Genomic DNA, 25,338 nt, shown 5'->3' on the forward strand with positions numbered 1-25,338 from the left:
TTAATGTAAGTACAGCAATGTAAACATTGCAAACATTGTAAGCTAAACTTACAATTACTAAATAATGTAGTGTAAAACATGATGAAACATCAATATCTGTGCATTGTCCATTAATATAAAAAGCTTATCAGACGGATGGGTATTATGAAGAAGGCTAATATAAATGTACAGTTTCATACATTAAAATTATCTTTTAAAAATAGCTTAAATTAGCAAATAAAACACAAGGTAGGCCTACTGGGCAAAAAGGGGATGCCTCTCAGACAATTTGAAAAGCTGTCATTCATTCATCCATCCATCCATCCCCACCAAGGTCTTGGTCTCTTGTTTATCCTCATTTCATCCATGTGGGATAAAAGAACGGCATCTTAACTCTGTCTTTAATGAAATGCAGTTGCAGTTTAATGTAGGGCAAATTCTACTCATTCAAAGTAGCGTCACTGCGCAAAAAACGTTATGAATGCATGCTACACTTTCGACTGTACAGTGTGTTTTCTTTTTCTTATAATTCACAGAGTTTTGAGGTAAGGGACATTTTCATTTGCCATTCACTGACAGCCGGACAGGTTCATCCAGTTCATCAAACTCTCTTTTAAAACCGAAATCGAAAGCGGAATAAAACAGTCTCCTCATTAAGCTGGCATATCAGCACGCTGTACATTGAAAACGTGATTCGATTCATGCCTTCTGATTGGTTCTCGGGGATATAGTGGCTTTTCCTGTCAAAGGAAATAGTTAACAATAGGTAACAGTTTCCAACATCTTTTAAAATAACTTCTTTCAACAGTTCAACAGTAAAAAGAAACTAAAACAGGTTTGTGACAAATGAAGGATGAGAAAATGATGACAATTTTCAGTTTTGGGTGAACTATCCCTTAAATAGATATCCAGATGATGTCATAGATGTCCAATTATATGGATATTAGGTCAAACAGTGTACAGTAAATAATCACAGAGCCAAGATATGTTATATAGTATATATTGCTTTGTATATTCTAGTTTTGCAGGTGAAGTTAGGATGTACTTTTATGATATTACTGGCTAATATGGTATAGTTTACAATTCTTCACAACAACAAAAAGTGCCTTTATTAATGTATAAAGTTGTCATTATTATTATGTAATATAGGTAACACTTTATTTTAAGTCACAATTCATGCTATTAACAAACCATTAACAAAACATATAGCTCAATAAACTGCTAATTAATTGTAAGGTCGCAGTTGGGTTTAGGTATTGGCTAAGATTAGGGATGTAAAACAAGATCATTCATTATAGTTACTTATTTACAGTTAGTATATTAATAAAAGGCAGGTAATAAGCCAGTAGTGAAGAGTGACAAACTAAAATGTTACCGTAATATTTTTTTTCTGTATTGAGCTTGCCAACTTAAAGCCACCACATGCTGAAATGACCATAAATAAATTTGATTGTACTCTCTGTCTTACCTTATGGTTGGATATGCTTATAACAGTTGTATCATTCATTGTGGTAATTGTAACTTATACCTTATTCTCCACAGGGAGCATTTGTCCATTAGTGGCCTGAACTGGTGGGTCCGCTGCTTTGTCATCAACTGCTTTCTCTTCCTCCTCCTCTTCTTCCTCACCACCCCTGCTATCATCATCTCCACGATGGACAAGTTCAACGTCACTAAACCTGTGGAATACCTGAATGTAAGGAGTCTGTTTGTCCAGGTTGTAATGAAAACTACAGCGGTAGTGAAAAACTGTTTGAGAAATTGATTTTGAATTAACTCTAAGAGTCTCAAAATCCATCACTATTCACTTTTGAATAAATTCTGTGCTCAGCTTTTAACAGCAGATGGTGCTGTATGCTTTACAAACAGTCATGCTCTGCAAGCATCCAATACAAAATATATACAAATAACATTTTACATGACTCTTTCTCGTGAGCATTTAAATGCATTGTTAAAAACTAGCCTAGAGTGCTGTCTGTTATTAAAACTAGCCTAGAGTGACATCTGCTGTTTAAAAACTAGCCTAGAGCGCCGTCTGCTGTTAAAAACTAACCTAGAGCGCCATCTGCTATTAAAAACTAGCCTAGAGCGCTGTCTGTTGTTGAAAACTAGCCTAGAGCGTTGTCTGCTGTTGAAAACTAGCCTAGAGCGCCGTCTGCTGTTGAAAACTAGCCTAGAGCGCCGTCTGCTGTTGAAAACTAGCCTAGAGTGCCGTCTGCTGTTGAAAACTAGCCTAGAGCGTTGCTGCTGTTAAAAACTAACCTAGAGCGCCGTCTGCTGTTGAACTAGCCAGCCTAGAGCGCCGTCTGCTGTTGAAAACTAGCCTAGAGTGCCGTCTGCTGTTAAAACTAGCCTAGAGCACCGAACTAGCCTAGAGCGCCATCTGATGTTGAAAACTAGCCTAGAGCGCCGTCTGCTGTTGAAAACTAGCCTAGAGCACTGAACTAGCCTAGAGTGCCGTCTGCTGTTGAAAACTAGCCTAGAGCACCGTCTGCTGTTAAAAACTAGCCTAGAGCGCCGTCTGCTGTTGAAAACTAGCCCACAGCGCCGTCTGCTGTTAAAAACTAATGTCAGAATGCATTAAAAATACAAAATAGGGATGCACTTTGAAAATCTCAGCATCGTTGCAGAATTGATTTCTCAAATAATTGTTCGCCAGTCGCCATGGCTCTAATAAACACAATGCTCTTGAGTCATGATTCTGTCAGTCATCTCAAACCTCCCTCCGTTTCCCTGTGTCTGTTCCTCCAGAACCCCATCGTCACTCAGTTCTTCCCTACCCTGCTGTTGTGGTGCTTTTCGGCCCTCCTCCCTACCATCGTCTACTACTCCGCCTTTTTTGAGGCCCACTGGACACGGTACAATCCCAATCCCTGTATATCAGTTAACCTAATTGACCCGGAGATGGTCTCCATTTATAGCAACTAAACTAGGGCTGCACAATATATTGTTTCAGCATCAATATAGCAATGTGTGCCTCCGCAATAGTCACATCACATGATATGGAATGTTGAATCTGAAATAGTTAAACCGCTAGTCACAGCTTTAACCATAACAGAGTGAAAGTTTATAATTTACATGTGTTTTTAAGTTCTGTGACTCAGCATTTCAATAGTTTTAAACATTTGAGCGCAAAAAATTATGATGTTTTGAGGTGTAATAGAAATTAACTGTACATGTTTAAGTATTTAAACATTTATATACACTCACTGGCCACTTTATTAGGTACACCTGTCCCACTGCTTGTTAATGAAAATTTTTAATTAGGTGGCCACATGGCAGCAACTCAATGCATTTAGGCATGTAGACATAGTCAAGACGATCTGCTGCAGTTTAAACTGAGCGTCAAAATAGAGAAGAAAGGTGATTTAAGTGACTTTGAATGTGGCATGGTTGTTGGTGGCAGACTGGCTCCGAATCTGCTGATCTACTGGGATTTTCATGCACAACTATCTCGAGGGTTTACAGAGAATGGTCTGAAAAAGAGAAAATATCCAGTGAGCGGCAGTTCTGTGGGCACAAATGCCTTGTTGATGCCAGAGGTCAGAGGAGAATGGCCAGACTGGTTCCAGCTGATCGAAAGACAACAGTACCTCTAACCACTTGTTACAACCGAGGTCTGCAGAAAAGCATCTTTGAACACACATCACGTCCAACCTTGAGGCGGATGGGCTACAGCAGCTGAAGATCAAACCGGGTGCCACTCCTGTCAGCTATGAACAGGAAACTGAGGCTACAATTCACACAAACTCACCAAAATCATACAATAGAAGATTGGAAAAACATTGCCTGGTCTGATGAGTCTCGATTTCTGCTGCGATATTTGGATGGTAGGGTCAGAATTTGGCATTAACAGCATGAAAGCATGGATCCATCCTGCCTTGTATAAATGGTTCAGGCTGGTGGTGGTGGTGTAATGGTGTGGGGGATATTTTCTTGGCACACTTTGGGCCCATTAGCACCAATTGAGCATCATGTCAACGCCACAACTTACCTGAGTATTGTTGCTGACCATGCCCATCCCTTTATGACCACAGTGTACCCATCTTCTGATGTCTACTTCCAGCAGAATAACGCACCATGTCATAAAGCGTGAATCATCTCAGACTGGTTTCTTGAACATGACAATAAGATAACTGTACTCACATGACCTCCACAGTCACTAGATCACAATCCAATGGAGCACCTTTGGGATGTGGTGGGATGTGGTGTGCATCATGGATGTGCAGCCAACATATCTGCAGCTACTGTGTGATGATATCAAGTCAATATGGACCAAAATCTCTGAGGAATATTTCCAGTACCTTGTTGAGTCTACGCCACGAAGGATTAATGCAGCTCTAAAGGAACAATGGGGTCCAACCCAGTACTAATAAGGTGTACCTAATAAAGTGGCCAGTGAGTGTTTTTCTTCTAATTTTTCTCTTGTTTCTAGTCCAAATATCTACATTTCAAAAGCAAATTAGATTATTTTGCTTACCCTATATATAAACCTATATATATATATATATATTGATATTACTTTTGTAGGTGGAAACAATATTTTTACTCAAGTATTTTTAAATATTTGCACTAGAAACAAGACAAAGTAAGAAAAGCTTTTTTACGTTGTGATTATTAAATGTATGTTCCTCAATACTGTCAATACTTCCCTGAAAACTGTCAAATAGTGCTATTCAAACCATCTTGTGAAACTGTATACATATCACAATGTTTTTTAAAATATCTCTATATCAGATTTTTCCAATATCGTGCAGCTCTATACTAAACTATTTTCTGCCTGGCACACGCATAAGGGTGCTAAAAGCTGAAAATGTGTTGGACCTTTGCCTTTCAGATCTGGAGAGAACAGAACAACCATGCACAAGTGCTACACCTTCCTCATCTTCATGGTTCTGCTATTGCCATCTCTTGGATTGAGCAGGTAATTAATAACCACTGGTTTACATAGAAAACTATCTATGCTAAAAGGAGTGTAAAACGTTTATTTTCCTGAATAAGCAACCTAATAAGAGTCTTTGTTATATGCTAAGTTTAAATCTGCATATATTACAAAAACATTTTCATATGCAGATACTGTATTTTGTTACTAAAAAGCATATCATATGCTCATGGGTATTTGAAAAAAAAGAAGTTAGTATAGGTGTTTCTTTACATTTGCCATCAGAAATGCTAAGTGGTAACTGAGTGAATTTTTCCCTCTTGAATGAGAGATGTTAATTAGATATGTGTTAATTATTACCTTCCTGTTTTACAGTAATCATTTGCATCATAATAATAACATAATTTTATGCTTAAAGGAGTATAAAAATGTTATTTTCCTGAATAAACAACCTGATAAGAGTCGTTGTTAAATGCTAGTTTAAATCTGTGTATATTACAAAAACACTTTCAAATGCAAATACTGTATTTTATCACTACATGGGTATTGGAAAAAATAAAATGTTTATTTATTTATTTTTGTTATTTTGGAGGCTGTGTTAGTTTTGTTGAACTGGTTCTAAATTGTATTAAACACTCAACATGATTTCTTCCCCAAATGCAGTTTGGATCTTTTCTTCCGCTGGCTTTTTGATAAGAAATTCCTTGATGAGGCAACAATCCGATTCAGGTAAGTCCACATCAGGAATTGCAGCATTAAAATCGTCCCCTTTCATCCCCTGATTTGGGAAGTTAAACTGGAAAAGCTGGAAAAGTGACAAATGTCTACTGATGTTGTGAATTGTAGCTTTGCAATAAAAACTTCAATAAAAATAAAAATTCCCCTCATCTCTGTTTTAATGATCTTTTTCCTCGCTGTTAGGTGTGTCTTCCTGCCAGATAATGGAGCTTTCTTTGTGAACTATGTTATTGCGTCTGCCTTCATTGGTAACGCCATGGACCTGTTACGCATTCCTTATTTCCTCATGTACATGATCCGGCTGTGTCTGGCGCGCTCTGCTGCAGAAAGGCGCAATGTAAAGAAGGTCTGTGTAGTTTAGAGTTTATCTCATTGAAATGTATGTACTGTATTCACTCCTTTGTTTCTGAATTTCTCATTCTGCTTCTATTAAATGCATTTTGTTACAGCATCAAGCTTATGAGTTCCAGTTTGGAGCTGCTTATGCTTGGATGATGAATGTCTTCACTGTGGTCATGACCTACAGCATCACCTGTCCAATTATTGTACCATTTGGTGAGTAAATAATTAATTAACCTACACTGAGGTATTATTTAAAGGCTCAGTATTGTTATGTATGTGATGTAGGTGTTACTTTGTTTAGTATTGATTGTGTTCAGCACTTTGGGCAACGTTGTGTTGTAAAAAATGTGCTATATAAATAAACTAACTAACAAACTAGTATGTGTTTTGGCCACTAGAGGGTGCATATTCACAACAAACAAAGGTGTATTTTGATGACGGCATGACTAGGTGTGGAATCATGCGAGTTTTAGTCTTCATTACATGAATGAAAAAAATAAATAATTGTATATTTTTACCCGCAGGATTGATGTACATGCTTCTGAAGCATCTGGTAGACCGGTATAATATGTATTATGCCTACTTGCCCTCCAAACTGGATAAGAAAATCCACTCTGGAGCTGTCAACCAGGTGGTGGCAGCACCTATACTCTGCATCTTCTGGTTGCTCTTCTTCTCTACTGTCCGTCAAGGTAAGAACGGTCTCTGTGTTCTGCCTGATTGTAGACATGCTCTGGATAAGGGCTGCACAACAAAGTTTTAGCATCAATCAACATTGCAAGCTCTGCAGGGTTGAGTCTTGATTACAGTTGGTCAGACACTACACTACCTGACAAAAGTCTTGTCATCGACCCCAGTTGTAGGATCAACAAATAATAACTTGACTTTTAGTTGATCATTTGGAAAAGTGGCAGAAGGTGGATTTTTCTATTGAGCTGCATCCCAATCATCACAAATACTGCAGAAGACCTACTGGAACACACATGGACCCAAGATTCTCACAGAAATCAGTCAAGTTTAGTGAAGGAAAAATCATGGTTTGGGGTTACATTCAGTATGAGGGCGTGCGAGAGATGTGCACACTGGATGGCAACATCAACAGCCTGAAGTATCAAGACATTTGTGCTGCCCATTACATTACAAACCACAGGAGAGGGCAAATTCTCCAGCAGGATAGCGCTCCTTCTCATACTTCAGCCTCCACATCAAAGCTCCTGAAAGCAAAGAAGGTGCTCCAGGATTGGTCAGCCCAGTCACCAGACATGAACGTTATTGAGCATGTCTGGGGTAAGATGAAGGAGGAGTCATTGAAGATGAATCCAAAGAATCTTGATGAACTCTGGGAGTCCTGCAAGAACACTTTCTTTGGCATTCCAGATGACTTTATTAATCAGTGATTTGAGTCATTGCAGAGATGTATAGATGCAGTCCTCCAAGCTCATGATGGAGTCAGACACAATATTCATTCTGTTTGCACTGCAGCATGACTTTATATTCTATACTGGACATTATTTTGGTTAAGTGACAAGACTTTTGTCTAAGCAAAGACAGACCTTACTGTCCTAATGAAATCATTAAACATCAAGGCATGATCATATTTTATTTTGACCAAATAAGCGTCATCTAGAGGCCTTTGCCTTTAATATAACCCTCTTCTGAGACCAAATGATCAACTAGAAGTCAAGTTATTATTTGTTGTTCCTAAAACTTGGATAGGTGACAAGACTTTTGTCAGGTAGTTTATTCACTAACATATACACAATGAACAATACATTTATTACAGTGTTTGTTTAAATAAAGTTGTTCATTGTTAGTTTGTGTTCACTTGTAATAAATGCTGTACGAGTATCGTTTATAATTAGTTAGTAAATACATTAACTAATGAAACCTCATTGTAAAGTGTGACCTGTATCTTTGCCTCAGTTGCATTTATCGAATGTAATTAATTATATTTTATGCAGATGCAGTGCTCTACATATCATTCCAATCAATCTAAAACAATTATTCCTTTTCAAAAATGATGAATGCTTTTTAAAAATAGAGATGTTCAAGTCACTTGATGAATATGTAATAATATTAAAGTTTTTTCCAATACTGTGCAGCCCTATTCCAGATGCAGTTACAGTATGTTTCTAAAAATACAGCAGTGCTAAAAGTAGCAAAAAGTACAGGCAGATTTTTGGCGTATCTGTAATATGATTTTTCAATCTTGCTTGTCTTTTTTTCAATCTGACAGGATTTGGTGCTCCGACATCCATGTTTACTTTTGTGGTTCTGATCATCACCATCATTATTTGCCTCTCACATATAGTCTTCGGTCATTTCAAATACCTCAGCGCGCACAATTACAAGGTCAGAAACAGCTTTGATTATGATTTTCAGAAATCATAAAGGCCAGAATTATAAACCCAAATGTGATTGAATTCTCTGCAGATTGACATGGATGGTGTGGACAATGGACGACTGCGAGGTTCATCCCCACCGGTCAAGTCTATGGTAAGTTTTAACCCCTCAGGGATGTTTATATATTCTCAGGGGAGCTAATAATTCTTCAACTGTTTTGTGCAGCCCTAATTGACGCACTACTATGTTGTCCTGTCTGATGTTTTCTATCTGCTTTACACATTCTGCACTGTTTTTTTTTTTTAAATCAACAGCAGACGTACATTGCTCAAGTGCTACAGGACCCAAACTCAGACGAGACCGGAAGTGACCAGGGTCAAGGGTCATCGCAGGACGAGGAAGGGGTGACCGAGGGTGACTTCCAGTCAGGAGAGGACAGTCTAATTGAAAACGAAGTGCACCAGTGACCCAGGCCGGGCCACGGCATGTGCTGAACTGAGAGAAACTAGCAGGACTCCCCACATAACCAAACGGAGATACACTACACTAACTGTGTGTGAGTCCATCCCAGCTGACAGCTCAAACACTCCTTTATCTTTAATGTTTGGAGACAGGATGGCCAATTGTCAAGAACCTGGAGAGTGGCTTGTGATTGTACTCCAATATTGTTCATCATAGATTCATAATTCATCCTCACATTGTTTGTCCTGGATTTGGTAGGTACAGAGTTTCCTGCCGTTACAATGCATGTTTAGTCAGTAAGACCAAAAATATAAATGATTAGCAAAAAAATGAATTATGACAGCTGTAGTGCTATATCAGTTGGCCAGTAATGTTTTATAATAATATATTTGCTTACAGATTTCACCCTTACATCTTTTGCATTAAAAGATTACTTATTTGGTGACAATTAAAAGTAAAAATAGGTAGATTGCAACAGACTTTAACAATTACCGTTTAAAGGACAGTTTTACGATGGCCGAGAGAGCTTAACGTGTTGCAATTTAAGAAAACACATGCAATTACAAAAATTGCACACAAAATAAGAAAAGATCCTCCTCACAACGCATACACAACAGTGCTGCATTTTCCTACAACGCAAATAAATCAATAAAACTTGCTGCATTTTCACACAACGCAACAATTTACGAAAACGCCTGCATTTACACAACGTAACAATTAACGAAAACACACTGCATTTTCACATAACAGAAACAAATTAATAACGCGCTGCATTTTCATGTAACAAACAAATTAATAAAATGCTCTGCATTTTTATGTAACACAAATTAATTAAAACACGCTGCATTTTTACATAGCACAAACAAATTAATTAAACATGCTGCATTTTCACGTAACACAAACCAATTAACAAAACATGCTACATTTTCTCACAATTTACGAAAATGCCTGCATTTCCACACAACGCAACAATTTACGAAAACGCACTGCATTTTCCCATAACACAAAAAAATTAACAAAACGTGCTGCATTATCACACAACACAAAAATTTGCAAAAATGCACTGCGTTTTCTCACTACTCAAACGAATTTGAAAAAACATCCTGCATTTTCACACAATGCAACAATTTACAAAAACACTGCATTTTCACACAATGCAAACAAATTAATAAAACATAAAAATGAAAATATATATATATATTATTTTTTATTAGTCTGAATAACCATAACTTAATAGCCAGGTTCGTCACATTTTAGGTTCTCTTGAAACGTTTCCGTTGTGTTTCGTGCTATTTAAAAGTGTTGTAAGAAAATGCAGCACGTTTTTGTAAATTGTTTGCATTGTGAGAAAATGCAGTGCGTTTTATTAATTTGTTTGCGTTGTGAGAAAATGCAGTGCGTTTTATTAATTTGTCTGCGTTGTGAGAAAATGCAGTGCGCTTTCTTAATTGTTTGCGTTGTGAGAAAATGCAGCACGCGTGCATTCAAACAACTGAAGAAATTTTCTTAATTTGCTGTCGTTTTTGTAATGTTTTCTTAAATTGCAGCACATTAAGCTCTCTCAGCCACCATACAGTTCACCCATGAATAAAATACAATTTTCTCAGTATGAAGTGGTTCTAAACTTTCTTAGACATTCTGAAGAATGATGGAAGCCAGCAGCTATTTACATCAATAGTAGGATAGAAAAAAATACCATAGAAGTCATTGGCTGTTTCTCTGAAAGAAACTCAATTGACTTGCAACAAGTAGAGGATAAGTAATGAAGAATGACAGATTTTTCATTTTTCTGTGAACTATACCAGGAAATTGTGATGTCAAATGTATTAATGTGCATTCATTTACTTTTAAGCTGTCCATTAAGTAGAGTTAAGTATCCAATTATAGTACAGAAAACAGAGAGGCCTAAAACATTTTATAATCACAAATTGTATCTCATATTGTAAGAAATTTTATACAGTCAAGCCCTAAATGATTCATAGCCCTGGCAAATTCTGACTATTCAGTAAGTACCTTTTCCTTAAAAGTATCATTTCTTAAGTTATTCCTTTATAGAAGTTATATATAGTAAGTTATAACTTATATAAGTTATTAGTATTATTATTCCTTAAGTTACATTTACTCAGTGAGTAACCTGAAATCACACATAATAAGATGATAATAAGATAATAAGACGATACAAGAGACATCATTGTAGAAAATAAACATTTCACAGCTTTTATTTACATTTGAACTTTCCCTTTAAATCAGAATTTGCCAGGGGTGTTAATAATTTCAGGCTTGACTATATTATTATAAATGCTCAAGCTTTAGAAACCAAATATTTTCCTTGGGTCAACTGAAATAGCACTACATCATAATGTATTTTAACATTAGACAAAAAAAAAAATCATGCAATTTCATATCTCTATTAAAGTGAATGTATTTAACATAAAAGCCACTGCTAGTTCCTCTTGAATTGGGTTATGTCGGAAAAAAAAAACAGGATGATGAAGCTCTGATTTAACAGACCGTGAGGGGAAAACAGCCGCCGAACACTAACTCTCTCACCGTAATATACTTGAACTGGAAAAGCCACTATTTAGAGCGTCTGACAGACTCAAATCTCTGGAACTCTTAAAGGTCAAAAGCATCTCCTGTCCACCCTTCCGTCTTCAGCATATCCAGTGTTTCAACAGTTTAAATGTAACTACTATCACACTGCTAATGCGCGATACTGCTGTCTGAATCAAATGGACCAACTTTGGATCATGTTGCTCTACTGTGGAATGTTGTCAATAACTGGATACTGTAGCGAGATGCACAGCAAATCCCCAATGCGGACATAAGGATTTGCTGCTGAACGTGAATATGTTTTTCTTTTTGTTATGCATGGGTATGATAGCAATGCTTTCATCAGGTTTGTTGATTTGGTTTCTTTAACAAGTATAGACATTAACTGTTATTTGATCAGCTAACATGCTTTACTACTCATAAATACAGTAAAAAATGACATGGGAAACGGTATAACATCAAATCTAGCAACACTCTCATTGGGTCATGTGTCCTTAATATGGCCTTCTTTATTGCTATGGTGGTGTTTTCCTTGGCATTTCTACAAGAGAACTGGAACTGGTGGTTCTTACCTGTGTGCATTTACAAGCTGCTTGCTTGCAGTTGTGAACTGGGTTTATGCATCATTTAGTGGTTGAATCTGGATTAAAACAAGAACAAAAACTAGTTAAATCACCCGTTTAATGACCACTTTTAAAATTTAGTTCATATGATTTTCCTACGATCTCCGATTAATAACATATTGCATTTTTTGTTCAATGTAAAAGTGCAGAAACAAGATATCTTCAGAGTTTTTCCCTTTCGGAAATGAGCAGACAAAGGCTGTGCCTGAGTGCTTGCTTTAAAATCCCCATCACCTCCCCTAAATTGGTTGATCTTTCCTGCTAGTTGGCTCTAAATAGTTCTCATCGTGTCATTTATTGTTTACAGGAATAGCAATGCAATGGTTAAACTGTCTTTTTCCGCATCAAACGTTGACTTGAAATGGTCGTCAGGTGTAAGCTTAGAACATTAGCAAGCTAATCGGTGATGTTTTAGTTCATTTATGTAAATCCCACTAATCACTGAGGAACTTTGTAACTATTAAATGCAAATAACACTGTAGGCTATGCACTTTATGTGAAAATATGTAACATTATCACGGTGTATGTAATGATATCAAGCCATTTTTGTTATTGATCTCGTTTGGACGTGTACCTGGATGCTCCTGCTGCTTACATACTGTAGGTGATGATGTGTCCGTATGACTGCATCCTGGATCTGTTTAAGAAAAAGAAAACAAAACACTGTTCTGAAGCATGATGCGGTGGCAATAATTTATTTATGCATCTCTCTAGGCTTTATTTCCCATTTGTTACAGGTGTCGTCCGCGATATTTATTTCATTCGTCTGTTATATTTTCCATCTTCTGAATTAACCGGCCGTTGACCTGGAGCGAAGCGGTTAATCGGTGTGATATTTTTGTACATAGAATCATTGCACTGCTCTTCAAACACTAAACTGTATTTACATTTGTACAGCTTAGCCAGCAAAACCCATGTACAGTCGACCATGCATTGTTTGCTTTTCTTCCATTCGGATTTCCCCTTAAGATCGTACTTTGCTTGCGATTGCTGTTTTTAATAGTTTTGTATCTCAACCTCCCCCTCAGATGATCTTTTGTACAGCGTCATCCTCAAACTCTTCCATGTCTTTGAACAATAAAAGAGTCATTAACTGACAAAACCATATTTGGAGTCAAGAAATTCATTTTCCTTTGGCTTAGTCCTTTATTTATCAGGGGTCACCACATCGCAATGAACCACCAACTATTCCAGCATAAAGTGGACGCCCTTCCAGCCACAACCCAGTACTGGAAAACACCCATAAACTCTCACATTCACACACGCACTAATGCACTACATCCAATTTAGGTTACCCAATTCACCTATACCCACCAACCTGATTTCACCAAGTAGGACATGTTTCTGGATTAACATCCATGTTGATCCTGGAACAACATGCCAATCAGAATTAAGTGATCCGTTTACCATTTATGCTTTCGATTCGGTTTGTGCACTTCTACATGATTGATTTTGGGAATCGTTTCTAGTTATGTTCGGGTTTAGGGGTAGGGAATAAGTGGATTACATTTTCGGGAAAAAATTATGTTCCAGGATTAACATGCTAATCCAGGATCGCATCATGCTTTGCAAAATCATGACACCCCATGTCTTTGGACTGTGTATGAGTATGGGAAGAACATGCAAACTCCACACAGGAATGCCGACTGTGCAGGACTTTTTTTTTGGTTGCGCATGCTAGAACTTATTTAGTAAATACGTTTCCATTGTAGTTCATGCACATTTGTTCTTATCGGATAAAAAGTTTATCCTACTGAGGGTTTTCTTCAGTCCTTAAATGCGATTTTTCTAAATTTTAATGTGCATCTTTACGTTTCTTATGCATTTTGTTATGAATTGCAAATTGGGCTTAAAATCCTGTACTGTGATCTGGGTATAAAGGGACTTTGTTTAAACAAAAATATAAACAATAGTATGATGTAAACAAAAACCCATTGGCTGTGTTAAAAAATGAGGGAGGAGCTACTCTTTTTCCCACCCTGTCTTCATGATTTAGCTAAAATTACATCAAACACTGAACAAAAGTGCAAATTTCAAAGAACTTCACAGGACCTTAATCTTCTAGTCTGAAAAAAAAAGTTAATCTTGGGTTAGCATAAGCTTTTTTTTTCTTTACGACAGTCAGTATGCTCTTCTGTCCTAACTCTGCTAAGTCAAAGCAATATTGCTAGTTTTGGTCATATAGTACTTTCATTTTTCTTCAGCTTAGTCCCTTTATTCATCAGGGGTCGCCACAGCGGAATGAACTGCCAACTTATCCAGCATATATTTAGCACAGCTGATGCCCTTCCAGCTGCAACCCAGTACTGGGAAACATCCATACACACTCACACACATACACTACAGCCAACTTTGTTTATCCAAATCACCCTGGGGGAAACCGGAGCACACGGAGGAAAATCCACACAGAAATGCCAACTGACCCAGCTGAGGCTCGAACCTGCGACCTTCTTGCTGTGAGGTGACAGTACAAACCACTGAGCCACCGTGTCGCCCCATTTAGTATATGTTTAAGTATTTAAACCACAATGTAAATTAATAAACAAAATCTCTTGGCTTCCAAATAGGCATTTTAAAATGTATTAAGGACCATTTACCAAGACTGAATACTTATGTAGAGCACAGTCTGTTCTTGAAATCAGTAAACAGAACTTGTTCAGGCCATTTAAATATATCAGTATTAAGTATTTTGTTTGCAGATAGAATTAAAAATACCATATTGTTCTAGACCAAGCCTATTGTTGATGAACACTAAATCATTTAACTAAAGCAAGAGTGTCCAAACTCGGTCCTGGAGGGCCGGTGTCCTGCAGAGTTTAGCTCCAACTTGCTTCAACACCACCTGCCAGGAAGTTTCTAGTGTAACTAGTGAGAGCTTGATTAGCTGGTTCAGGTGTGTTTGATTAGGGTTGGAACGTTCCAGGATACCGGCCCTCCAGTATCGAGTTTGGACATCCCTGAACGAAAGCATAAGTCTCAAACTCTATTCATGAAGGGCTGCAGCTCTGCACAGTTTTGTTCCAACCTTAATCAAACACAGCTGATCCAACTAATCAAGATGTTCAAGTTTACTGTACGCTACTAGATCTGCTGGGTTTGATAAGGGTTGAAGCAAACTGTGCAGAGCTGCAGCCCTCCAGGAATTGAGTTCGAGACCTATGAACTAAAGAGACACAATATTAGATTTATAATCCACTTGTGTAAAAAATACAGCAAACATCCCATATTCATCGTCATGTTTTATCCACCATTGTCAAAATCAGGTTTTGCATGTTTTATCACTTTTTTCCTCCAATGACTGATATCATTTTATGGCAGCATTCTTCTAGTTACCACAGTAAGTTCAGTCTTTGACCTCTTATAGTCTTATGCTGGAGTCTTGTGATGTGTCTCCAAGGAAAACAGGAACAGGGAGCCATGAATCTCACATTTTTTCTGACATCATGAATCATTCATTTGAACCGATTCTTTCCAACAGTAGACTCGAATCTTTCGACTGCATTTTGGCATTGACAAAATGTTTTAAATCGGTCAACCAATTGTAAAAGACATATATAAGTCACATAGGATCATTCACATGTTCTGAATTGTAATTATTTCACCACTTTAAAGTTTTGAGTTGTTTTTATGAATCTATTAAAGCATCTTAACAGAAATATTATGTTAATTCCCTGCAAAAAAAAAAATCAAGCTTAAACCAGCCTAGGATGGTTGGCTGGTTTTAGCTAGTCGACCAGCCTGGTTTTAGAGGGGTTTTGGCCACTTCCAGGTTTCTAACCATTTCCAGCCAGGTTTTAGCTGGACAGGCTGGGAGATGACCAGCTAGAACCAGCTTGACCAGCCTAGCCAGGCTGGGAGCCCAGCCAAAACCAGCTATGTCCAGCTTAAACCAGGATGGTCAAGCTGGTTTTAAATGGTTTTAGCTGGTCACTTTCCAGCCTGACCAGCTAAGACCAGGCTGGAAATGGCTGGAAACCAGGCTGGTCGACCAGCTAAAACCAGCCAAACAGTCTAGGCTGGTTTAAGCTGGGTTTTCACAATACACATATTAAATACATCTTAATGCTGTTATGACAGTACTTTAGTTGAATTGTTTATGTATTTTAGAGTTTAAGAAATTTTTTCGAAAGAAAAACAACTTACCTCCGCCGTTTCGCGCGCCATTTTAACAGCTTTTGATGAATTAATGTTGTCACGTGTCCAATTAAAACCTAACATTCACATAGTAAAATTTTTTTTTGTTATAATAATTCACAATTTGCTAACATTATATTTTTTTGACAGCTGGTAGACATTGCCAACTAACTACACCTGTTAGCAAACTGCTTGTTTACTTAAACGTAAATTCACCGTTATACAAACAATGTTATTTTGATGCTTTTTGGTATTGCTTGCTTTCATAAAAGGTACAGAGTTCAAATTTAATCTATGTTATAATTATATTATTCTGAATGAACATCTTCGTAACGCAATAGATCAATTATTTAACATTAAAAAAACAAACGCTAAATCTCCGGTGGTTTTCTGACAACACTTCTAGCTGATAGTGAATCAGTTCACTTAAAGGAATCGATTCCTTAAAATGGCTCTCACTCTGAGCATCATCATGTAATTCCGTCTCTCGGACTCTAGGGGTGCAGTTTAGGGTTGTGGAGGGTTATGGACGGTGGCGATACGTGGGGAACTTCACTCTGCCTTTTATTAAGTGCTCAAAGAGGATATTGTGATTTCTGTTTGTGTTTTTGGCTGTTTTACATGTGATGCAGCCCGATTGTGCGTTCAAAGGTTTAACCGGACGAGCGGAAGAGTCATGGACGGAGCTTGGGCTGTTATTCTCATTTCTCTCGCTATGTTCGTGGGATGTTTTGTGCTAGGGATAATTCCACTATTGATCAATTTATCAGAGGTAAGATTATGAATATCATAATCAACAAGTGAAACATAGCAAACATAGTAAACATAGCCGGATCAGATAGTAAACAGTTGCGGTTTAGACAAGAAAGCAGTGTGAAATGTAGATAAAAACAATGTTCACTAACGTTGCATGTAACTTAGATACTAAATAGTATGCACTAAAAATGAAGTTTAGCTAGATCAGTAAGGTTTTACTAGGATTTATACCAGTATTTGAGTTCAGTCACGTAGCTGGATTTCCCTGCACGTGAGATTTTTGTATCTACACATCTTTGTTGTGTAACATTACCAAATACAGTTTGTATATATATATATAGATTTACATTTACAAATACAATTTATATATTTAGATTTGTATATCATCTTAAAACAAACGTAATGTGGCATGTAACGTTACCAGTTTGGTTTATTGTACTGTATATACACATGATACTTCAAGTCTATCGTATATACATAATACATTTATGCTCCACCTTCCAGCCCATAGTTAACTCTAGCAATTTAATGTACTGTTTATGAATATTGTATGAATAAAGTGGTGAACTTTGACGCTGAAAAGAAAATTACAGTTATTTTAAGATAATTTCTCCACCCTTACAGGAGAAACTTCAGTTGATTAGTGTCCTGGGGGCGGGGCTTCTATGTGGCACTGCTCTGTCAATCATTATCCCGGAGGGGGTGGAGTTAGTGCAGGAGTCATGGAAAGGTAAGATTAATTCACTTCACACAATTAGTAAACACAGTCACGTACACTCTTACAATATATGCTTCTATACCAAGTGATTTATAAGTCACCAAAACTCACTTTAATAGTGCCATGTACTAAAGGCGGGATAGTTCACTCAAAAAAAGGTGGGAAATCCTGTTATCATTTACTCACCCTCCACTTATTCAAGTGTATTTCTTATGTTGAACACAAAAGAGGATATTTTTAAGATTGTTGAAAACTGGTAGCCTTTTACTTTCATTGGATTTGTTTTTAAACCAATGGAAGTTTCCATTAACCTGTTTTTATGTTCATTTTGAATATCACAAGTATAATTGCTTGATGGGAAATCCCACATTGGCATAAAAATGTATGCGCACAACTGCGTAGGCTAAACGCCTTTTAAAAGAATTACAATGGAAACATTTAGAGAAAAAAATCCAAAAAAAGTAATGTGATTTTCGTTTGAAAGATCATGTTATGATAAAAATTGACACGATGTGTATTAATGGACAAACCAGCATTTTGAGCACATTGTAAACCAGGGGTGTCCAAATTCGTTCCTGGAGGGCTGGTGTCCTGCAGATTTTAGCTCCAACTTGCCTCAACACACCTGCAAGGATATTTCTAGAAAGTCTAGTAAGAGCTTGATTAGGTAGCTCAGGTGAGTCTGATTGGGGTTGGAACTAAACTTTGCAGGACACCAGCCCTCCAGGACCGAGTTTGGACATGCCTGTTGTAAACCATCTTTTTAAATCCCTCAGCCAAAGTCTGTCATCACCAGAGGTTCAGTATTATTATTACAGTGGTTCCTCGCTAACGCGGTTTACCTTTCCCGGCCTCGCAGTTTTGCAGATTTCTTTACTGCAGTTTGACATGCCATTTTATTTATTCATTTTTACAGCACATTATGTTCTGCATCCCGATTGGCTATAGACCGTCAAGCAATCGCATTGGTGTCTCCTGTATAGTACAGAATGTGTTCAGCTTGTCAAATTAACATAAATCTTCGACATAGATATAAACACTAGATGGCTGATTGGAATGTTGTTCTAGGATTAACATAGATTTAAATCCATGTCCTACTGAAATCCGGTTCGGGTTTTTTCCAATGCATGTGTCTTTTTCTCTTGATATAGACTGGTACTGCACCACTGTGGGAAGGGCTCCAAATATCTCTGAATCAAATTCATCACTTCATGTGGTGGCAGAGAAAGGTCTGCGTCCTCACTCCATCATCGGAGCGTCTCTGGTCTTGGGCTTTACGCTCATGTTTGTGGTGGACCAGATTGCCAACTACTGCGCCATGCATGGTATCTCATTGCTTTTACTTATTCGAAATTAAGTGCCTTTTCAAAATACACTCACATTTCACAAACATTGACCGTGTTTGCATAGAAATGCATATAACACGTTGCATTATCAGATGTTTAAATATTTTTTAAAATAGCATACATCATATATCACACTAGTTTATTTTTGTGAAATATTATTAATATTTATCCTAAAAAAACATAATTTTGTAAATTAAACGTTTAAGAAATATTAGGTTTAGGGCTGCACAATCAATTGTTTCAGCATCAATGTGCAATAGCCACATCACAGGATCTGCAATGTTGACTTAGGATTATAGTAACCAGGAACCACATTTCAGAAGGTGATTTATGAAGTCATAGATCAAAGTTTAACATTAACAGAGTGAAAGAATATGATGTGTTTTTAAAACCTGTGATTAAGATATAAAAAAATGTAAATAGATACATTTTATAATAAGTTTGTACATTTAACAAAGTTTAATTGCATTTAACTATTTATACAATAAAGATAAAACATTGTTATTTTACATTTGTTACTTATTTCTGTTATTCATTGCTGTTAGAAAACCATAAAACACAAAACAATTAATTTATATCTTTGTTCTATTGTATGCATCTATGCCAGGGCAAGGGGTGTGCAAACTTGGGGCTCTATCATACACCCGGCGCAATTGGGCGCAAGGCGCAATACTTGTTTGGTAGTTTCAGCTTGGCGGAAGAGTCGTTTTGAGGCGTTGCGCTAGGCTGTTTAAATAGCAAATGCATTAGCGCTCATTTGTGCGCCCATAGGCGTTCTGGTCTAAAAAGGGAGGCGTTCTGAGGCGCACTGCTGCTGCGTTGCTATTTTAAGAAACTATAATAGATTTTTCATTAGATCAAAACAAACCCGGTCTAAACTCTGGCGCAGAGTTGCGCCTCGCTTACACACTGCTTAATACACACAAGAGAGCAATAGGCAAATATCTTTACATATGAAAAAAAATGTATATTAAGGATATATATATAGGATATAATAAGAATAGATATAGGATATAAATATAAAGGATTAAAATATTACAAAACATATTATTTTCTAGCCTACATAAATATGAAAAACCACTGCTTTTATGTCTTCTTCATCTCGGAAGGGTTTTTCAGTTCATTCATAACAATTTACTTTTGTATAATGTTATTATTATTAGCAGTATTATTTATTATATCCATATTTATATTTGTTTTATTAAAAACAAGCTTAGATTTGCCCACCTGTCAGGTTTTAGACCATATGGGGCACAGCAGGTGTTTTAGGATATAACTCAGGTTTTTGAGCACACTTCGTTATTATTGTTCATTTATTCGTTTGCTGGAAATTAGAACTGAATTTAGAAATAGTTTTGAAACGAATATTTGCGCTTAACAAACGCAATTAATTATTTATAGGCTAATTGATGTCTGTGCGTAAAGGTTTCCCTATCCAAGAGCGAAAGTGAAAGCAGATCATTTATCTCTTATTCTCATGCAGTAGATGCTCTGTTTAACAGTTTTCTGTTAAAAAAAAAACTGTTAACTGTTTGCTAGTGAAATGCTCAGTTTTTCCACTTAGACTTACTTTGCGTCTGTAAACAGGGAATGTGCTTATGGCGCGACGCTGCTGGCTCTTAAAGGGAATGGGAGATGAGACTCTAATTGGTTTATTCTCAAAACACACCTATAACTCATTAAGAAAATAAACTCAACCCTTTTAGACCATGCACTACGGCGCAAAGCGGATTTTCCTGTCCTTAAATTAGCAAAAATGCGTCCTGACATGCCCTGAAAGCGTTTGCGCCCTGCGTTTTGCGCTCTGCGCATGGACCGTCAAAATAGAGCCCTTGGTCTTGGAGATGTCTTATTGCTGTCGTGATGGCAAGCAGCTGCTTTGTTTTTTATTCATTTATTTAAAAAGCGCATTAAAGCTGAGATACTACCTGAAAGACGACAATACAACATTTACTATCACAATCATCAGCACTTTTAATAGTTTATTTAACAGACTTATTATAATATGCTGTTGTTCTATTGGAGATTTTATTCCAAAATTGCTGCCGCGCCATCTAGTGGCTGTTTCCTAAATTGCACTAGAATGTAGCCTCCTGGGGCCTCATGTACGAAGACTTGCGTAAAAATCATACTAAAACATTGCGTACGCACAAAGCTGTAAATGTGCGTACACAGTAAAAAATTCAGATGTATGATACACTGCATACGCCGAATCACACGCAAATTCTCTTTGTACATCCAAATCAACGTGAAACTGAGCGCAACATGCACAAGCGCAAAACCCCTCCCTGCCTCCTCCCCCAAATGAATATGCTAATGACTCTGCTTTGGCAAAACCCAACGAAAAAGCAACGGCAAAAGCAGGCAAAAGGAGAAACTTTGAACAGAAAATGAATTGGAGGTGCTGCTTTCGGAGGTAGACCGGAGAAAAACTTATTTGCAAGTTTGTTCTATGGAATTAATAACAAAAGAAAGAAATAGAGTGGGAGAGTTTAGCTGATGCGGTTAACAGTTAAGTCTAAGCTTCGCACTGAGTGGATTAAAAAAGAAATAGTGTGATTTATAGGTGTAAAATTTTACAGAGCCTTAACAGCGTGAGTGGCGTAGCTTGTTAAACACATGAAAACATGTTTTGACACACTCGAGCATGAACTCGGTTCAAATCCAGCGTCATCCCCCCCCCCAAAAATATCAGATTTTGCCTGTACTCTTCATTATGAGGAAGACAAGTAGGAATCATTAATAAGTCTGTGCATCATATTTTATTTGCACATTTATTGAATGGAAATGTTTCTAATTCACGCATGCAAATTCATCTTCAGATGGTGCCTTTATAGTAATGTGTGTGCAGTAAATCGCTCCGATTACATTGGGAAAAACGGCAACCGTTGCAATTTGTGCCTTAATGTTTGGCTGGTCAACTGTATGGTATGGAAATCTTATAAACCTGCTAGACATGCAGATAAAACCGTCTCATACAGCTGCCATTGCAAGGCTCAAAGACACTTTGTAGAGTGCAATTTAAAGGGCCATGAAACCCCCTCGTTTCAGCAGTGTGTTTTCACACCTCTACTTTGGAAAAAGTCAGAAAATTGGGCGTGTCCAGCTCTGTTTAGGGGGGAGTGTCGGAGGAAGAAAAGAGGCTTGGTGTGGGAGTGTCTATTTGGGCGCGCTGAATTTCAGAGTCAAAACACACACCCACAGCGGACAACGTGACTGTGTTTACATGGACATCTGTAGTCGAATTATTTGCCAAATTATTAAATGGTGGACTTTAACTGCAGTTTGGCTGTTTCATTCAGGGAATTCATTAATGTCCCTCCCGACAAACGTGATATTTGATTCGAGAAACTGCTCTAAGCGTGTATTTTTCATGCAATGTTTGATACCGCACAGCGAATGAGAGAAAAAAAACCTCCGCATTTCCTGGAAACTTAGATGCACACGGCAGGTAGCGTCAGAAAGCCGCGTGTGTTATTCCGGTTGTAACTGTTAGTGCTAACTTGTTTACACTCGGTGCAATAGTTTGTTTGATACGAACAAACTGAATAAACAAAAAGCACTGGTCGCTCACTTACCAAATCTGTAGAGACAGGACAATCACCAGCAACTAGAGCCGTGTCTTTATTTAGAGGAGACTACAAGCGTTTCCGGATCTCAGTGTTTGCAGATGAGAACAGCTCTCAGGTAAACAATGTTCCTCCTTAGACACGTAAGTTATTGTTGTCGAGCGTCGCGTACACTGTTAATCCACACGTGAGTCCAGATGAGCTCTCACAGAGAGAAAATGAAAACAAAACTTAACTGCAGCAAACTATAAAAGCAACACTTCACGCTTGTTTTGCCAACACAACGTGGCGTCTCTGTCGTCTAAACACTGTGACGGTAATGAATATTAATGAAGTTGCACAATAGAGCGCGCTGATTGGTTTGAACCAAGCCTTACTCATGCATTAATGCATCACACTGTAAGACGTAATAAGACTCACTCTGGCACAGACGTCCAGTCTGCACGCTGGAATACAGGCTATTATGTCATGACCGTGACGCAGCTTCAAAAATTCATTTCAAACCGGAAGTACGAATTTGCTTGAAATAACGCAAAAACAACCAATTTACACTTTTTAGTGAAATATATGTGTCCTAATAGTGTTTTTAGCAGTGTGGGACACATATACGACTGTCAACAGCTCAAAAAATGTGTTTTGGTGTTTCGTGACCCTTTAACACAACTGCCTCTTCAAGTCGCCAATGGAAATAAAACAGACTCACACAAGAAATGCACGTACGCCAGACATGAAGTTGGTGTGGAGCTGCGCACATTCTCACATTCATTTCATTGTTAGTAAATCCAAACGTGAGCGATTATGAGCGTGAAACCTGGCATACGCAAAGTTTTTGTGCGTACGCAGCGTTGATACATGAGGCCCCTGGTGGTTCTATGCTCTTTGGTTACGGTGACCTTAAGTGTCAAGAACAGCGCCTTTAAATAAAATGCATTATTATAATTTTTTTTAATCATTGTTATTAAATGTCTTTAAGCTGAATACTGGTTTCTTAAAAAAATATCAAGTCAAACACTATCTGGTCATCATGGCAAAGATAAAATAAATCAGTGTATTAGAAATGAGTTATTAAAACTATTATGTTTAGAAATGTTAAACAAATCTTCTCTCCTTTACACAGAAATTGTGGAAACAAATATACAGGGGGGCTAAAAATTCTGACCTCAACTGTATATCAATCTTTTTATATTCCTGACATGGTAATGCACAGTCATAAGCATGCATCATGAGTTTAATTAACTTATTCCACTCGGCTGCAGCTAGACATGATGAAGTGTGTGGGAAAAACCGTGAGGTGTGAAACGCTGTCAGATGCTCTCTTGAGAACATTTCTGTTTGTTTGGTTTCAGATCCCAGAGCTGGAATGTATCGTGGAAACAGTTTGACTGCCACCCTGGGTCTGCTAATTCACGCTGCAGGTGACAAGGGCTTCACATCCACTATTATGCTCTCCTATTGCCCATACATTACATTACATTACATTACATGTCATATAATAACAAAAAAATGGAAAATCTGCACACTAAAGCTGACTAATCTTATTGTCTGCTTTGGTACTAATTGCTAGTGTTGCATTTAGGTCAACAAAAACGGTTTAAACGGTTTAATCTAAAAAAAATAAAGTAAAATTTTGTAACTAAATTCCTCAACATTTGCATTTTGTTGTGAAAATAGTTTTAAATAATGATGAGTTTTAATTATAGCTGTGGAATCTGACAATCATATAGACAAAATAAAAATATATTGTTTCATATTATGCTGGAAGATCTATTTTGTGATGTGGCAAAATTAATTGTTCATGTTAATATTTTTTCTTCATTGTTTGGACGCCACCGCAAGGAATTAGGGCTACACAATATATCGTTTCAGCATCGATATCGCAATGTGCTCATTCGCAGTTGTCACATCGCAAGTATACGCAATGTTAAGTCTGTATTATAATGTGTCTTTTGCATGTGCTTTTGAGGCATGTGACTGTATGAGGATTTTAAAAGCATTCAGGCATAAGAAATTAAGCCATTTGTAACTTTAATAATGATAATTCATTACAATTATTTATACAAAGAAAACTATGAAGTATAAGTTTACATTTTATTATTCTAGTACTACATACCTAAATACTGTTAGAGTACTTGGAAAACAATAAAACAGTTTATTTCAGTTGTTTCTTTTTCGTTGTGGAGTTTTACAATTACGAGAGGATCATGTGCTATGATTGATCGTAGCTGGTCCTGCATCACAATCATTGTTAAACCAATCAGGTAAATCCTAGCCCTCAATAAATAGCCCAGTTTGTTTTACTTCTAATATCGTTGTTTTTGAAGAATCCCCCCATCCACCTCATCTTCCCCTTTCCTACTTTACCAAGGGGAGCTCCAGTGACCTTCCTGATCTCAGACCCCCTTCTATTCTATATGGATTCTTATTGCAATATATGGTGCAGAATAACGAAATATCGCAATGTTAGATTTTTCCAATATCCTGCTTGGGAGTATGTCGTATTTTGTTTAGCAATATATTTTTTGTGACTGTAATAATTTGTTAAAAATAGTTTATTTATATTTTGATGCAATTAATTAGCCCAGAAGTGCAAAATAAAATGAGGAAAAATAAGCACATATGATTGAAAACAGTATAGGAGAACATACTTGAAAATGTAAAAAGAAATAGTTCTTACCATGTGATCTCTCACTCATTAAAAAAACAAAACTATTTAAAGGTGAATATTATTTGCTCATTTAAGAATTAGTTTTTATTTTTTTTTTATTTTTTTGTCTACAGAACAAACTATTATCCAGTGACTTGCTTAATTATCCAAACTTGCCTGGTTAACCTAATAACTTGCTTATGTCTTTAATTTGCACTTTATGTACTGTCATCATGGCAAAGAAATAAC

The 25,338-nt window shown here is 37.1% G+C and overlaps 3 protein-coding genes and 1 long non-coding RNA gene across 19 annotated transcripts in view; 2 read left to right on the top strand and 2 right to left on the bottom strand.

The window, feature by feature from the left end:
- The window catches only part of tmem63ba (transmembrane protein 63Ba), an 81,329-nt gene extending 68,300 nt beyond the window's left edge, over positions 1-13,029 (top strand). For 3 of the 12 annotated variants that reach the window (XR_015506444.1, XR_015506448.1, XR_015506442.1), the window contains 11 exons: positions 1,522-1,675; positions 2,731-2,837; positions 4,817-4,903; positions 5,525-5,590; positions 5,783-5,945; positions 6,049-6,154; positions 6,466-6,633; positions 8,178-8,293; positions 8,375-8,437; positions 8,599-10,141; positions 10,182-13,029. Coding sequence is in view for 3 of the 12 variants with exons in the window: in XM_087279825.1 (XP_087135951.1) it covers positions 1,522-1,675; positions 2,731-2,837; positions 4,817-4,903; positions 5,525-5,590; positions 5,783-5,945; positions 6,049-6,154; positions 6,466-6,633; positions 8,178-8,293; positions 8,375-8,437; positions 8,599-8,751 (1,183 nt within the window). In the remaining 9 variants the exon portion in view is untranslated. Of the gene's footprint in view, positions 1-1,521; positions 1,676-2,730; positions 2,838-4,816; positions 4,904-5,524; positions 5,591-5,782; positions 5,946-6,048; positions 6,155-6,465; positions 6,634-8,177; positions 8,294-8,374; positions 8,438-8,598 lie in introns of all 12 variants that reach the window. The other 9 variants (XR_015506443.1, XR_015506447.1, XR_015506441.1 and 6 more) reach the window with 4 other exon arrangements.
- Positions 1-16,475, bottom strand: part of LOC147834315 (uncharacterized) — a 60,400-nt gene extending 43,925 nt beyond the window's left edge. For 2 of the 3 annotated variants that reach the window (XR_015506481.1, XR_015506479.1), the window contains exons 1-5: positions 16,234-16,475; positions 16,066-16,133; positions 12,497-12,559; positions 11,872-11,939; positions 1,508-1,658 (exon numbers count right to left, since the gene is read on the bottom strand). This is a non-coding gene — a long non-coding RNA (uncharacterized LOC147834315). Of the gene's footprint in view, positions 1-379; positions 720-1,507; positions 1,659-11,871; positions 11,940-12,496; positions 12,560-16,065; positions 16,134-16,233 lie in introns of those variants that run through there. The other variant, XR_015506480.1, reaches the window with a different exon arrangement.
- The window catches only part of slc29a1a (solute carrier family 29 member 1a), a 378,565-nt gene that overhangs the window by 224,033 nt on the left and 129,194 nt on the right, over positions 1-25,338 (bottom strand). The window lies entirely within an intron of this gene.
- The window catches only part of unm_sa35587 (un-named sa35587), an 18,312-nt gene continuing 9,532 nt past the window's right edge, over positions 16,559-25,338 (top strand). For both annotated transcript variants that reach the window (XR_015506461.1, XM_087279852.1), the window contains exons 1-4: positions 16,559-16,828; positions 17,437-17,542; positions 18,682-18,855; positions 23,792-23,860. Coding sequence is in view for 1 of the 2 variants with exons in the window: in XM_087279852.1 (XP_087135978.1) it covers positions 16,733-16,828; positions 17,437-17,542; positions 18,682-18,855; positions 23,792-23,860 (445 nt within the window). In the remaining variant the exon portion in view is untranslated. The remainder of the gene's footprint in view (positions 16,829-17,436; positions 17,543-18,681; positions 18,856-23,791; positions 23,861-25,338) is intronic.

Source organism: Danio rerio, chromosome 13 (assembly GCF_052040795.2).
Source record: "Danio rerio strain M-AB ecotype USA chromosome 13, GRCz13ab, whole genome shotgun sequence".
Taxonomy (NCBI): domain Eukaryota; kingdom Metazoa; phylum Chordata; class Actinopteri; order Cypriniformes; family Danionidae; genus Danio; species Danio rerio.